This window comes from Balaenoptera physalus (genome assembly GCF_965194825.1).
Source record: "Balaenoptera physalus genome assembly, chromosome: 13".
NCBI lineage: Eukaryota > Metazoa > Chordata > Mammalia > Artiodactyla > Balaenopteridae > Balaenoptera > Balaenoptera physalus.
The window spans coordinates 73,304,181-73,321,106 of NC_138892.1; the positions used below are offsets into that span (position 1 = coordinate 73,304,181).

At 36.2% G+C, this 16,926-nt stretch overlaps 1 protein-coding gene and 1 long non-coding RNA gene across 2 annotated transcripts in view; one reads left to right on the top strand and one right to left on the bottom strand.

Annotated features, from left to right (window-relative positions):
* The window catches only part of LOC309641933, an 870,732-nt gene that overhangs the window by 651,203 nt on the left and 202,603 nt on the right, over positions 1 to 16,926 (top strand). The window lies entirely within an intron of this gene.
* Positions 7,504 to 16,926, bottom strand: part of MUC19 (mucin 19, oligomeric) — a gene marked incomplete at its 5' end in the record, with an annotated part of 121,234 nt that continues 111,811 nt past the window's right edge. The window contains 10 exons of the mRNA XM_082421153.1: positions 7,504 to 7,874; positions 8,575 to 8,683; positions 9,323 to 9,362; positions 10,321 to 10,431; positions 11,670 to 11,707; positions 12,051 to 12,213; positions 12,302 to 12,333; positions 14,583 to 14,612; positions 16,438 to 16,485; positions 16,647 to 16,700. Of these exons, the coding sequence (XP_082277279.1) occupies positions 7,691 to 7,874; positions 8,575 to 8,683; positions 9,323 to 9,362; positions 10,321 to 10,431; positions 11,670 to 11,707; positions 12,051 to 12,213; positions 12,302 to 12,333; positions 14,583 to 14,612; positions 16,438 to 16,485; positions 16,647 to 16,700 (809 nt within the window). The 3' untranslated portion in view covers positions 7,504 to 7,690. The remainder of the gene's footprint in view (positions 7,875 to 8,574; positions 8,684 to 9,322; positions 9,363 to 10,320; positions 10,432 to 11,669; positions 11,708 to 12,050; positions 12,214 to 12,301; positions 12,334 to 14,582; positions 14,613 to 16,437; positions 16,486 to 16,646; positions 16,701 to 16,926) is intronic.

The window sequence follows — 16,926 nt, forward strand, 5'->3', positions numbered from 1 at the left end:
ATTATGCTAAGGGAAATAAACCAGACACAGAAAGACAAATACTTTATAATCTTGCTTTTATGTGGAATCTAAAATAGTCAAACCCATAGAAACAAAGAGTAGAACATTAGTTGCTAGGACCTGAAAGGAGGGGAAAATGGGAAGGTGATGGTCAAATGGTACCAATTTACAGCTGTGCAAGATAAATAAGTTCTGAAGATCTACTATACAACATTGTACTTCTAGCTAACAATAATGTATTGCAAACTTAAAATTTACTGAGAAGGTAGTTCTTATGTTAAGTGCTCTTACCACACATACACACAAATGATGATAATAAAGGGGGCAGGAGGAAATGTTTGGAGGTGATGGATATATTTATTTCCTTGATGGTGGTGACGGTTTCATAAGCGTACGCTTTTCTCCAAATTCATCAAGTTGTATACATTAAATATGCACATCTTTTTTTTTTTTCAGCTTTATTTGGATATAATTGACTGGCCCGCAAAGATTCTGCTGAAGTCTGTTCATAATCTTATGGGGGTTCCCTTGTACATAAAAAGTTGCTTTTCTTTTGCTGCTTTTAAGATTCTCTTTTTTGTCTTTAACTTTAACAATTTAATTAGAATGTCTGGGTGGAGCCTCTTTTGTTCATCTTTTTTGGAAATTTCTGAGCTTCCTGGATCTGGATGTCTGTTTCTTCTCACATGTTTAAGATAGTTTTCAGCCATTATTTCTTTAAATAAACTGCCCCTTTCTTTCTCTCTCTTCTCCTTCTAGGACCCCTAAAATGTGTGTGTGTGTGTGTGTGTGTGTGTGTGTATATATATATATATATATATATATATATATATATATATATATATATATATATTTATCCTCTTGCTGTTATCCCATTAGTTCCTTAAGCACTCTTCACTCTTTTTTCACCCTTTATTTTCTTTTTGCTTCTCTCATTGAATGAATTCCACTGCCCTGTCCTTGAGTTCGCTGATCTTCTCCTTCACTTGATCTAGTCTGCTGTTGAACCCTTCTATTGAAATTTTTAGTTCAATTACTGTATTCTTCAGCTTTGTGACTTCTGTTTGATACCTTCTCATATTTTCTATCTCTTTGTTGAAATTCTCAATTTGTTCATATATTGTTCTTCTGACCTCTATGAGCATCTTTATGACCATTATTTTGAATTCCCTATCAGTTAAATCACATATCTCCATTTCATTAAGATTTATTTCTAGAAATTTTCTTGTCCTTTTGTTTGGAACATATTCCTATTTCTTCATTTTCCTTGATTTTTGTGTTAGTTTTTGCACATTAGATAAAATAGCCATCTTTCACAGTTTTGACAGAGTAGTCTTTTGGAGGAGATTGGACTTACCAATCAGCTGAGCCCAACTCCTGTCCAGGCTGATTTCTTTGGTCTTAGTATCTCCCAATAGTTTAAGGTGTGCCAAGACCTGTCCGTGTCCCAACAGGTAGGATTGCAGTCAGCACCTAGATGCAGGCTGATTAGAAACCAGACTCTCTGGAAGTAACTGGGAAAGTATGTAGTTAAGCCCTTTCCAGGGAGAAACTGAGAGATGGGTGGTTTTGCCTGCTTCTTCTATGCTGATCCCAGGTATATAGCTGTCGGGAGCCGGTGGGGGATGGGGGGTCGCTCCCACACCTTTTTAGAACTGTTTCTTCATTTGCTATAGTCCTGTGGGACTCATGAATGTAAACCCTATTGGCTTTCAGAGCCAACTGATCTGGAAACCTGTCCCTCGAGTGGCAGCCACAGATGCTGGGGTGCCAGATGTGTGTACTAGCTCCTTCTAGAGAGATACTAGAAACTTGGCCTTATTGTTGGAGACAGCCAGAAGGAGAATGCAGAGAAAGTGTCTGCCAGCTTCTCTGGTCTCCAGGGAGGTCACAGCCAGGTCCTAGACACATGCTAAATTTAGAAGCCAGACTCTCAGACCGCAGTTTATACAGTATGCAGTTAGACCCCTTTCAGGGAAAGCCTGGGAGATGGGCTGCTTCCTCTGCACTGAGTCTTGAGGGAATAACCATGGTGACTGCTAGTGTGCCCATCACTGCTTCTTTGTTTGCTATAGACTGTGGGTCTTGTGGATGCACACCCCATTTGCTTTCAGAGTTCAGTGTTTTGGGGGCTCAGCCTCAGGTCAGAGTCTTGAAAGTTGGGCACCACATGTGTGGTCCAAACCCTCTGCTCCTCAAGGAGAACCTGGGAGTTGGGGGTTCCCCCCAGATTGTATGGCTCTGTACTGAGTAGGGTCTATGACAAGAGTGTATCTCAGCCTTTCCTATTCATTTCACTGTGAATATTTTCTTGTTTATCCAATGTGTAGGAATCACTCAGCTAGTTTTTGAATTTCTTTCAAAAGGAATTGCTCCCTGTGTAGCTGTGCGTTTGGTACATCCAAGTGGAGAAGGGAAGTTAGGAGCCTCCTATATCACCATCTTACTCAATTCCATGTACAGCTTTTTACTTGACAATCATCTCTCAATAAAGTGATATTTTTCTAAAGTATATGTAGGACTATGAAGTATATAAAGGCAGATGAGGAAAGGAGTGTGACCGGTATATGTGGGATGAATTACAGGTGGGAGAGAAATATTAGAATAGTCAGGAATATTGATTGAGTTTTAAAGGTGTTCTGACAAAATTATAATTCTAGATTTTGAGTATTAATGATCAACTTTCTTTCCTCTCATTAATTTTATGGTAGGACCATCTGTCTTTTAAAGCCATTAAAAGTATCTTGTTGGCATATAGGAAACTTTTTTATTATATAAGGGAAAGACTGGGGGAGAAAATGAGAGATAGAGGCAGTGGTGGAGGACTCATATGTTTAGCTCATTTCAAGGCCACCATCAAAAATGAGAGACATAGGTAGACTCATTTCTGCATTCTTCCCCTATTCAATTCTCAAGCTTGAATGTTACAATTGATCCGCCCTAGAGAATGATGCTAAATTTCCATAAGTAATGCAGAATCAGTTCCCTAGGATCAGACTCTGAGATGGATATTAACAAAGAGTAGGTTTATTAGGGAATGCTCTTGGAATCCAAAACTGTGGAAGAGAAGGAAGGAATCAAGACTGGACAGAGGGAGAAGTCAAGCCATTATGTGTCTTCAATGGAAGGCTCAGTCAACCTTTCAGGGCATTCTTAAGATGCAAGTTGTGATGAGAGGGCCAAACCTTTCTACTGCCCCTCATCAGTCACTGGATGCTCCTCTTTTCTCCAGAAAGGGGATAGGACGTTGAGAGTTGTGGCTTTCTTTAGCTGAGGCAATCCCTGAAGGAGGCAGACAGCTGAAAGCAATCTTCTGGCAGCACTCTCAAAAGCTGGGAAAATAAATCCTTCATTTTTGAAGGGGAATCTGAGCAGTGCCTCACAGTATCCCTCACAATAAGCTTAGTTTGGTGATGACTGAATTGCAGCTGCTCTTCTAGATGTTTCTGTAACCAAATGAAACAATATGGGCTCCAGAACTTTGTTTCCAAATATTGGTTTGGAATCAATATAAATATTGATTCCAATTTAGTACCTGCTTTCTAATCTACTGAATTGGAATCTCTTGGATGAAGTTTATAAATCTATATTTTTGCAAAGATCCCCAATGCTTATGTTATAGACAATCCATAGGCCTTCATTTTAGAATCACTTGTTGTGGCTCCATAGGCAGTTGTGGCTCCATAGGCAGTTGTGGCTCTGTAATTCTGGCAAATAGTATATTAGTAGAAGTATGTGTACAACTCTGGGTCTTGCCTTTAAAAGGAAGGCACATACATTCCCCTTCTTCCATTCCCCTTTTTTGCTGATTTGAATGAGGCTGAAATGCTAGGGCCTGTAGGGAACCATCATGAGCTACAGATGGAAAATGAAAGATGCATGTTGAGAATGTCAGAGAAACAATATAGGAGATACTAGGTGAGTCATACCTGTTCCAGATCACATACCCAGTCTTGTGCATGAGAGAGAAACTTCTATTTTTTTGCGTCACTTATTTTGGGTTTTCTGTAATCAGTTGAATTCCTAATAATACAGAGATAGTAGGCCATCACTTCCAAAGTGAAGGACATGCTGTTGTAAATTGTTCCCCTGTACTAGGAGATAGACCCATTAGATTTTGGAAATATAAAACCTATATGGATGCCTTTCTTAAGTCCTTTTACTGGATGACCTAAGAGCTTCTAACTCTAGAGGGACTTTGACCAAACAAACAGCTGTTTGCGTTATCAAGTTTTTGGTGAAAACTGCCTTGATTTTAACTATTACAACTTGTGCTGATTTAATGGTTCTAGAAGAATCTTTAGCAGAAGAACAAAACTTCGGGAAGCCAATGACAGGTTTTAATATAATCATAGCAATTGCTTTGGGAGCAAGACCACATCAGTATCTGGAGCACCTATGCTATTTTCAACAAATACAAGCTTTTTACTGGTATCTAGCAATAACAGGTAACCGTGACCAAAGCACCTCATCCTGGACTGGACATTTTCTTGTCTATATAGCCATGAAGTTAGGCATTCCCAGCAGCAGTCAGAATTCATATATACAAGATGGGTGCCCCATGGCCCATTCAGATCTCAAAGGCAAAAGTCAGATCCATGAGATGGTTTCTTAGTGCCTACAATATGATACCACTTATCTGGCTGTCACCTTTGTCTGAATTTATGCCTATTGCTTGGACGGGAGGACTAGCTTATGACTAGTTGGCACAAGATGAAAACACTCAAGGCTGGATTACCAAATGACCCCAGTATCAGTGAAAAGTAAGCTCTGTGTGGTATTATAGTCTATCTCAAGCAACGCCATGGATGACAACTGGAAAGGATATTTCTCATTGGCTATTGTGCTTAGTAGAAGGTTGGCTCAAAGTCAGGTTTTACACTGATTTCAGGGAAGTAGCAGATAATTGATAGAAATAACCAAGGACTTAAAAGAAGCAAAATTGGAGGATGACACAAAGAAGATTAAGAAAAATCATTTGGGTCACCAGAATAGATCCAAGTCTGAACATAAGTAAGCATATATTTACCAGAGATTCCTTACCAGGATTTTCATGCAAGAATCAGATAACAAACAGTATGTGTTAACTATGGTTATCACAGTTTATGGTTGTCAGTAAGTCTTCTTTCTCATCTTGGCCAGTAGTTGCTAAATGAGTGTTGGTTTGTAAATTGGCCCCTGTACACAGAGGGCAAGGAAAGACTGAAGAGGCAGACCACTGCAGATTGGTAGGTGGCAGGTTTTAATTATCAAAGGAACTTACTTACAAGGCTTGTCTTGGGCACCACAAGATAAGTGGATCTCTGCATCCACCTGCCAGAATCTTAAAAGATTATATAGAGGCCTTAATTGAATTCAGTCACATATACCATTCGGATGGTCTCAATAACACTACACTATCTCAAGGCTATGTCCTTGGGGTAGCTGCTAGTGAGGGGAAGGTAAGTAGAACACACATTCAAAGGACAGGGAAGGGGGTAAGGAGCCTCCAACTGCCTCAGCACATACTCAGATCAACTGGCCATCATGTACTCTTGATGACCTCCTTCAACAATGATGTTCATGAATAAGGTAGCAATTGTGGCAGGGAAGAGGTGATATATGGGCTCAAGAACCTAAGTTTCTGCCACTAAAGGCAGTATGAGTACCACAGTGTCAACAATAAAGTGATCTTCCTTTTTGGCCTCATCATGGAGTGCCAGTCAGCCACCTGGTAACAGTTGACAACTTTGATCCTTTTCAGTTGGGAAGAGATCAGTACTCCTTTTCTTTGATATAACCAATTGTTGATTTGAATTTTCTTTTTGTGTTTAATATGCCTCGGGAAGTACTGCTATCCATAGCTTATTGAATATTTTATTCACTACCATGAAATGATGCACAGCACTCCTTTCAACTGAAAAAAATTTGTTTCAAAATGAAAAAAGGAAAGGCAATAGGTGCACACAGCATCAATGAAATTTGCCTATTATTCATAGATGGTAAACCTTAAAGACTGGCCTATTGAGAACTCCTAACACCAGCCGAGGGATACTAACTTGTGAGGTTGATATGCTGATTGCACTATGTGACATATTAGATGAACCAGAAATCAAGATTTACATTATCTCCCATTTGTTCAAAGTCCCTGCTAGCCATTTTGGGTCTTTTGTGACTCTAGAACAGCCTTTCTAAGCAGATAATCTGTCTCTGTCATTATATTGTCTGGGATGATCAATTCTGACTACCAAAGGAGAATAGAGTTACTGTCATGCAGTAAAGGCTGAGATGTAGGTGTATAGTTGATTCGGTGTTTATCATTCCCTGAGGTAAAATGTATTGAAAAACTCTTACAAATTCATCCATTTGGATTTTTAAAGGCTCAAATTTGCAATATTTTGCCAACTGACCAACTCAGATATAGACTGAGAGGAAGAAAAACCTGGAACCAGTGATAAGACATGGAGGAAAGCCAAAGGCCTTGGGACCAAATTTAAAAGTACTTGTAATATCCACCTGTATTTAGTTATTATTCACCTTTTGTTGGCAGTTACCAAGATCCTAGTTACCAAGAAACCAAGTTTCTTCACCCACCACTGGACATACAGTGTTTGATGATAGTTAAATGTACCAATAGTCCAAGTCATATAAAAAGGTGAGTAGTACAGAAGTGGATTATGATAAATTGGGTTTGGGAAGGGAATAAGAGTGCTAGTAACTGCATGTTTTGCATATGTAAACAATGTTGTGCAAGACACATTCGGAAATATACCTATAGGAAGAAGGGTATGAGTGTGAGGTAGCAAAGTGTAGAATGTACTGAAGATGACAGTCATGATATTATTGAACCTCAACTTCTTCTAGCTAACTACCTCAATGATATGCAAAATACAAGTAGAGGAGTGGGTTGAGGGAGTGACATTAATTTAGTTTTGGTCTTGCTTAATTTGTGGTACCTACAGAATGTCCAGTTAGAGATGTAAATTCAGAGTTCTATCAATGTAATTCTATCAGTGTAATTCAAGAAGAGTTTGGGGCTGGAGATATAGATTGGAGATCCTCCATGTATAAACACATCTGCCTATGTTAGTGAAATTGTCCAAGGAGCCTCAGTAAAATGAGAAGAGGAACAGGATACAACTTTGGAGAACTGAGATTTAAAAGACTGGCAAAAGTGAAGGTGTCCACAGAATGTAGGAGTACTAATTTAAAATGATGTCACAGAAACAGCAAGAAAAATGTTTCAAGAAAGGAAGAGTGAAAATGATATCAGACCCTACAGAAAAATATCATAAGAAGGCCATGGGTGTCCTCAGCAGAGGGAGTTGTCATAGAATGAAAGGGGTAATGAACAAAATTTACATTTTCATAAGTTTGGCTGTGAAGGGAAGGAACAAAACAGGAAAATGGCCTCATCCAGATGAAGACTAGAAAGCGAGTACACTAGAGAGCCATGGTATGACTCAGTTTCTCCTTGACTTCTAGAATTCTCATTGCTACCAAATAAATACATATGTTCACTAATTGCTTGCAAAGTTGTATTTATTTTTCAGATTCAGTCAACAAAAGAACAAAAAGACTCATAATGGCAACTCACATTTTGAGTGACATACAAATGTTTAGTTATTCTCATTATTTAAGTCATTATTTTTGTTCACTTACAAAATAAATACCTGGTCTGTTACAACTGGAAAGGTAATGCTATTTACTATTAACTGACTGTTGAGGTCGTAGATTGTTGGCACATGTCTAAGCAGGAACACTTCGTGATGTGCCTGTATCTGTAAGGTATTGTACCGCCATCAGGACAGTCAAGAACAATTTTTCTGAACTCATAGTTTTCTTCTTGGCAGCAAAGGCATGAATTTTTCAACTGAAAGTTATCATAATCATACCTTAAAAAAAGAAAATTAGGTAATAAATATTTTCAGAATGTCTTCTGAAATAAATTGACATCAATGTTCAAATTCTAATTGTCTAAGTGATTTAGCAAGTCTTCTAACAAATTTATTCTTTCCCTACACCTTGCATTTCCCCCTTTACTGTAAACTTCTGGTGTGGATTCATTACAATTGGTATGTAAGACCAAAAAAAAAAACAAAAGAAAATGAAAAAAGTCCAAAATGGAGAGATTTACCATTTCATAATTAGAGCATTATGGTGCAAAAAATATAAACAAAACATTTTTTAAATATACAACTTAATACCAAATTATTATTCTCCATATATTAATCTACATGTAAAAGTGTACAAAAGGAAAAATATGTAATATATGTTATGTCTAAAATGTAAGCAACTTTTAAAAAAATCACCTTTAAGCAAGAGTATTTGTTAAGTAATCTCTGTAATCACTATATGAAAATAAATACATTTGTCATAAATGTATTATGTTTGACTTATTTAGAAACTACTTCAAAATAATTAATTACTATTTTAAATGTTTATTTTGATTTGCAGGTATTAATATTTTCATTTTAACCAGGTCCTGATCATTAGCTCTCATGTAAACATTTGTCCATGTAATGTTTTAAACGCTTAATTTTCTCCACAGTGTTCCAAAATTAATGCACAGTATACATTCAAGGAAAAACTTACCTGAGAGTCTTTTTGCATTCCCCTATGCATCTTGCCATCTCAAATTTTTTCTTGCAACCATTGTAGTTAACAGTCACATTCACGGGTGAAGATCTGCAATTAGTTTTACCTAGGATAACAGAGTCAAAAATGAGGTTCAACATTAACAATTGCTAAGTCTCAGTTTTCTTAACCATGAAATAGAGAATAATAACAACAAATACTTCACAATGTTATTGAAAGGGATTAACTGTCTCAACACCCAGAACAAGGTACCTGGTTAATACTCAATAAATGTTATTATTATTCTATTATTACTATCATAGGAGAAGAAGAAATAAAAGAAGGAGGAGGAAGGGAAGCAGGTAGAAGGAGGAAGGAAGAAAGAGGAGGGAAGGAAGAAAAGGCAGAGAGATGGTTTTTTCTGATATCCATTTTCTCATTGCTGATCATCCTTATGATCTAATACAACAATTTACAACATAACCTACTGATGTTAGGAGAGCAAACTAATTTTTTTCCATGAAAATTAAATGTTCTCCCTTGTAAACATCACTGGTTTTTACTGGGAAGAATGCTGCAACCAACATGCGTGAGAAAATATAATACTTTGTATTAATTGTTAGTTTATGCATATGGGTTAGATTACCTATTGTGTTAAAAACACAGGAGACTTTCTATTAATGATCTGCCATTTTGTTTTAAAGAAACACTAAATTTTTGTCAACAGTTTACATTTCCTCCGTATGTGGAACTTGATTTTACTTACATGTATAGCAACAGTTATTTGAATCATAGACTCTGCCTTCCTATAGGGGTAAGAGAAAAAGAAACAGACTGAAAAACCTCTGTATTTTTCTATAAATAATATAACATTTGTTAACTTATTGAAATAGCATCACAAAGCGGGAAATGGAACAGATAGACACGTTGATCTCAGATCCAGTCAGCACAGACGGGAGAGTATAGCAATAAAAATGAGACTATTGACACCAAATTTTTTCAACAGTAGTTAGAAAGGGAAAAACAATGTTTAAATTAAATTCTTCTTTAAAATAAAATACCAAAAAATAAAAAATTACTCCTCCCTATTTGAATTGAAAAAAAATACTTTAATAATAACATTACTACTTGACACTAAGTTTCTCACGGGCAGGATTTTCACCTTATAAATTATCATACCCTCAAACTTATCAATGTCTCAAAGTAAAAACTCAGTAAATGTTGAAAGCCAACACTGGAGTTCTAAAATAAAACTTTAAACTATATTATCAATTATAGCTTCAGAAAGAAAAAAATAGTTAAATTTAAATCTTCCTTAGTAATTTAAACTTAAGCATTCATTAATACAAAACCCTCACCATATTTTCGGGGGATAAAAATTGTGGCACAAAGAGAGATCTGAACAGTACACATTTATGTGATTATGTTAAAAAATATGTTCTTTTACAGAAAATGATTAAGCTGAATCCATGAACCTTGAAAAAAATAGTTTTTTGTTTCTTTAAAAAACAGTAACATGCTTTCTACAGTAACTTACTTCTAGACTAGCACTAGATTAAGTTTTATAGAACCTGCAAATATATATTTGATATGAAAAATATACTTGGCAATAAAAGGTGTATGACATAACTGGAATGGAATCTACAAGAGATGTATAACTATTGTCCAGGCACAAACTTTTCCAAATAAGGAAGAAGACAGGTTGCGTTTATATTTAACATGAGAAGTGAACTTTGTTGATCACTGCTTAAGAAGATGACTTACTTCTGCACACCAAGTCTGCTTTGGGCAGTCTTGTACCACCGCAACGAAACCTGTGCTGTGGCAGAAGTAGGAGACACATGGGTTGCTGGGGTCACCAAATGAAGCACCAACCTGGGAGGGAGGGAGGGGGAAAGAACAAATGAGTATTCATCTTGATTTCTTTTTCAGGTTGACAATAAAATCTGTAATTCTTTTTTCAACTTTATAATGTTTAGTGAATTTCCAGAGGCACTTTCAGCTATTAGATGAATATTTAAGAAAAGGTGGATTAAAGTCTTCTACTTCCATGAATAAATCAAATGTCTTCACTGAGAGCACAGAATGTGTCAAGAGTCTCAGTCCTCAAATTAAGATTCATCTATAGTAGCTCTATTATATTTTTCAAGGATTTTAAAGAAAAGTCCCACAAGATATCTTCTATCTTTCTATATGTTCCTGTGCTTTTAAAGCTCTCTAGATTGCTTTATAATTACTTTATGTTTAAAATTCAAACATCAGTTTGGGAAATTCCATTTATATCAGGCCCTCAAACCACAATTGAACTTTCTGGTAAACTGAAATTTTATTATTTCAACTATTTTGCATATAAATTATTAGAGGTAAAACTTTTCTTTGTTCTTTAAACATCGTCGCATTTTACATTTCAAAACTGTCATAGGTTCTCAAGTCAGATAACCTTTGGAAACTAAAATTTAAGAAGCCCAGGTAGAAATGTGAGTGTAATAAATGAGTTATATCAAATTAAATTATTATTTAATTATAGGCTCTGTTTTATGTATTTCCTAACATACCACATATTTTATTTTATTTTTAGATTGTTGTAATATTTAGTATCACCAGTTCAAATTTATTAATATCAGTTTGAGAATCATCTGGTTTTTATGGCTTTGTGATACTTTTCCTAGAAAGTTAAATTACTTTCCAATATGTCAAATCAGTTGTCAAATCCAGCCCTGAATATACTGTGTTGCTATATCCCTATAGTAGAGCTCTAGTCTTTTGGGTTTTCTTATTTGATCTCTGACAGTTCGGCCATCTGATCTTTCTAATTATAATTACAGTTTCACTCTGTTCATTGATTTGAACATTGTATGTCTTCTCCATTTCATGAGACCCATGGGAAATTTTGTTCAGAAGCTCCATTGCTAGGTTAATGATCAAGTATATTGCCCCCTTGGAAGCAAGTTATGGTGGATATTGCATTTGACCTTTCTTTTGTAATGAATATGGGAAAAAAATAAACAAATTCCACTCCACCATTATCTATGAGTTTTTCATATTAGCTGAAAGAGCCTGCATTTATTCATAATTATATTAATAAAAGTATTTTAAAGTAGAAATGACCTCACCTCATAGTCGGTATTGTTAAATAAACATGTTCTTGGTTCTGAAAAATAAGTACATATTTTACCCTAAGATAAATATTATAATTTTTTTATTTACAAAACAGACATTGTATATGAGATCATATTTACCAACCAATAAGGAAACATTATAATGTTTCTTCCCATAACACCATGATCTCCTTTTAACCTACTGATTACATTCATAACTGGGTTTCCCCTGCTCCAAAGATAGTAAGTTTTAAGAGGGCAAGTATTGATTCTGCTTTATTTATCACACCCATCAAGCATTTGACTCATATTAGTAGCTCAATAAATATCTCTTGAATGTGTGAAGAAGTAAACAACTATTCAATTCAATTCAAATAATGTATTATGAATACATACCACAGTACCCGATTTCACAGCAGGTATCATTAGCTTTGAACTTTACAAGCCTCTCTTCAGTTTTGCATGTGGGTGGAGAAGGACACTCCTTGGGTTTACAGTCTACGGTCTTTGCATTGGTACAGGTGCATCTGTGGCAATTGGCAGTCCATATGTCTCCAGGCTACAAAAACAAACCAAGTTTAGACTTCTATTTGAATACAGGAATGACAGCAAATTTGGATTAAAGTAGAGACAAACTGTGTACTTACAGACTTCTTTTCTCCCAGTGGACCATGACAAACTGTTAACATGAAATGACAAATGCTAATTAAATTCGGCAAAATATAACAGTCAATTATCTGTAGATAACCACCAGGTTGACCAATACTAAATTGGCACTAGTATTTCAGAGATACAGAATTATGAAGGATTGTAAGGTACTTTAAGGTGGATAAATCACCTCCCCCTACTTTGAGCAAACTGTCTTTAGCAAGCATATATATATTTCCTATTTTTACAATCCTCAGAAAGGATAATTCTTGACCTCTCCTGTCAGTGGTCAACAAATCTTATGGCTACTGTTTTACGTATTGTTTCACTTTCTGACTTCTGTCTCCACAATCCTAAAAGTCACCAAGACCTCATAATTACCAGTTCCAAGCGCTCTTTCTCAGCTTTTCAAGTTCCCTACAATAGCTGACATTTTTTTACCTCTCACCTTCTTGAAAACGTTCTTCCTTCAGATTGAACACTCTGAAATTCCTGTTAGCAGCTCTTCCTCCTCCCTCTCATTTTGTCTCTATTCTTCTCACTGGTACCTTCCTCCATCTTTACAGTATCCACTGTAACATCAAGTGGATGACTCTCAAACTTCTAGTTCCTGTATAAACATCTCTTGTGAGCTACGGACCCAGATCTCCCTTGGCCTAATAAACAGCACCTCGGCGGATTTAAAAGAACCTCAGATACGTGCACAAAATGTGCACAAAATAGATTGAATCATTTTTCCCCTAAAACCAGTTTTTCATCTAAGCTGGCCACCTCCTGTTAAGGACTGAACTATGCTTTCAAATACTTAAGCTTAAAACTTAGAAGTCATCTTGATTATTTCCTTTCCATCATTTGGCATTGAACCAATTGCAAAATCTTGTATCCTTATCCTCACTTGAATCCCTTCCTTTCCTGATTTTACTTGTTACAATACTACTCCAGGACCTTAGTATCTTTTTTTTTTTAACATCTTTATTGTAGTATAATTGCTTTACAATGGTGTGTTAGTTTCTGCTTTATAACAAAGTGAATCAGTTATACATATACATATGTCCCCATATCTCTTCCCTCTTGCATCTCCCTCCCTCCCACCCTCCCTATCCCACCACTCTAGGTGGTCACAAAGCACCGAGCTGATCTCCCTGTACTATACGACTGCTTCCCACTAGCTCTCTATTTTACGTTTGATAGTGTATATATGTCCATGCCACTCTCTCACCTTGTCCCAGCTTACCCTTCCCCCTCTCCGTATCCTTAAGCAGGACCTTAGTATCTTTGACCTAGCAGAATCTGGTTTTTTTGGGGAAGTCTGACTCAGTCTTCTTTCTAATCCAGTCAATTGTCTGTGTCATAGGTAGAATAGTTTTCCTAAAGCCTACTTTTCATTTCATCATTGCTTCGATCAAGAACTTCTGATACCCCTTGTAAACTAAATACCTTATTTTGGCGTTCTGCCTTCTGAGGTTGCCATAACATGTCTCCAATCTACCATCTCGACCTTGTCTCACTTCTTTCATTTACATACCCTGAATTAGACTACTTATTGTTCTCAAATTCCAATTCTCTAATGAAATACCCGAGAATCCTTCCAAAGTATACAATATATGTAACATGTGTGACACATAACATGTGCTTGCTATATAATACATAGGTCACATATTTCACTGTGAAATTTATTTTCAGCCTTATATGAAAATTGCTTATGTTTCTTTGAAAATCTCCCTACTCCCACTCTATCCTAAGATCAGAGAATGATTTTTTTGGTAACTTTTGCCACTTTGTACAAAGCACATCACATTGGCTTGATAATTTTAGAGGAACTCAAAGTCCTCTAAAAGTATTGAACTCTGGTTACACCTAATTTTTCTTGCTAAAATTCAGTCCTCAAAAAAAGCTGGAATTATTTAGCTTAAAAAATACTATCGAGCAGCAATATTTTGATCACGGTATCATATAGTTACATGAAACAATTTATTTAGTAAACTCTATTTTGACTAAGTGACAAGATGCATTTGTTTGGTTTGGCTTTATTATTTATTTGGCTTTATTATTTATTTATTATTATTGGCTTTATTACTTATTTGGCTTTATTATTGTGTGTGACAAAACAATCATTCACTATTTATTTGGTGAATAAAAGCTAAATTCATACACTTCAAGTTTTCCTATTCTATCACACTTCCATAGCTAGTGAGTTTCATTGGCATGACCTCTGAAATTTGATTTACAAGAAAAACCATTAATGTAGGATGATTGATTTTCAAGTGGAGGTAAGCTTACCTGGAGGCGGTGGAAGTGATACTGGACATCCTGTGTAAAAACAGACACCTCACATTAATCTCTAAAGTTACTGGAATAGGTTTGGAATAAATATAGTTTTCTAATCACTGAAAATACATGGCCACATTGCTAGTCTTACAAACAGACATATTCCCATCAATCTTCCCTTTCTACTCCTCATGGCATTTGATATTCCGCCATTAGAAAGTGTTTCCTTTAGATTTCAAATTTTAATGGGAGGAAAATATGAGAATCAAAAGGAGGAATGAGAATCAAGGTAAACGTCTCTTCAAAATTTCTCGGAAGACAGTTCTGATAAATAGGACAATAAAATATATAATCAAACAAGGAAAAGGATAACTCAGATATAGAAAAGATATAAGTATTATTAGTTGCCTGGTTTTAATCCTTTAAGAATTTTTATCCTCTTTTTGTCTTACAAGATTTTAATCTTGTTCTGTCTCCACTCCCACAAAATGCTTTAAACTGCTTACTTTTTTTTTATTGAGGTTTCACTTATCGCAAAGTTCGGTCAACCTAACAATCCACTCAAATTTCAAATTCTATTTCCAAATTGCTAAAATTCAGATTAATATTTTTATTCTCTCTACCAAGCAGAAGGCTGAACTAGGAGTAACAGAATATTTGAGAAGAACTTGAAGTTTCTTTATGTTTGAGTAAAAGGACCCCAACAACTAATGGGTACAGAAAAACAGAAAATAAATTAATTAAAGATGTGCAAGTTTGGGGCATAAAATATTTCTCTTTACTAAGGGACACTAGACTAATTCCCAATTATAAATGCTTAACAGATTACCAGAAACCAGCAACAGCAGAGAGAAATTGTGTTTAGGCATAAATATAGCAGAAAATTTTCCCTACCCAGAATTCCCAGTTCATTGAAAAAATTTGTAACGGGAGGAATAAGATACAATCTCATACTCTCCACATTGCTTTCAGAGCAATTTTCCTAAGACCTACCTGATCATATCATTCTCTTAACAAAATCTTTAAGGAGACCCCATTTATTATAAGGATAAAGTCTCATTTAAGTTTGGAAATAAGGTCCTTCTTAAACATTCCTTTGCTTACCTTTCTAATCTCATTTCTTCCCTGAACCTCATACAAATATTACCAATACCTGGTTGATTCCTGAAGTCACTCATGCTGTCTCAAGTCTCTCTGTCTTTTTAAGTGCCATTTGGCAGAAATTCCCTACTCAGCCTAGCCAATATTGAAATCAATGATCTCTTCCCTAATGCCTTCATTCAACCCTACCAACTAATAAACAGAAATTAACAGTCTCAGTGCACTCCCAGGACCATAATTGTTGTGCACGTATTTGAGTAGCATTAAATACACTATAACGATAATATCTGTGCCCATAATAATCTCTTCCAGGCTTCCCTGGTGGTGCAGTGGTTAAGAACCCACCTGCCAATGAAGGGGACAGGGGTTTGAGCCCTGGTCTGGGAAGATCCCACATGCTGCAGAGCAACTAAGCCCGCAAGCCACAACTACTGAGCCTGCATGCTGCAACTACTGAAGCCCACGCACCTAGAGCCCATGCTCTGCAACAAGAGAAGCCACCGCAATGAGATGCCCATGCACTGCAACACAGAGTAGGTCCCGCTCGCCGCAACTAGAGAAAGTCTGCACGCAGCAATGAAGACCCAAGACAGACAAAAATAAAAACAAATAAAAAATAAATTTATATTAAAAAAATTATCTCTCTACCCCCCACACACAAAGTAATAAAATGGCAAGGGCTGCTACAGAGTCTAGCACATATAAGGTATTAAAGAAGTGTTAGTTGAATAAGTAACAAAGAAATTAGTACTTTTCCCATACTCGCCTGTTTTATTTTCATTTTCTTGATCTCCTGTTGCTACTACAGTGGTTTCTGTAAAAGGATAATGCTGTCATTTGATTTATTAGATAGCATGTACACATATCAAGTTTCTGTGTGTATGCGTGCACAAATGATCACACACATTCACGATTAAGGAAAGCTTCATGTGGAAGAGACAATTCATCCAGTGCATTTGGGACATTTCATTTTACCTGGGTAGGACACTTTGGGGCTTGTTGTGATTCCATTTGACACTGAGGTGGAGCCTGCAGAAGGAAATATTTAAAATTTCAGGACTAGCACATTTCATAATCCCATTCTCAGAGATTTCAAGGTCATAACTAAGTCTTCCAGTGAGGGGTTCTGATAAAAGCCTAACTCAAAAAATCCTGGAGGAAAAAAAAATCTCTAGTTGAACTTCAAAGTCATATTCCAAAAGGAAATGTAGGATAATCTTCCTGGTCTTTCTTTCCTGTTTCTTTCCCACCACTC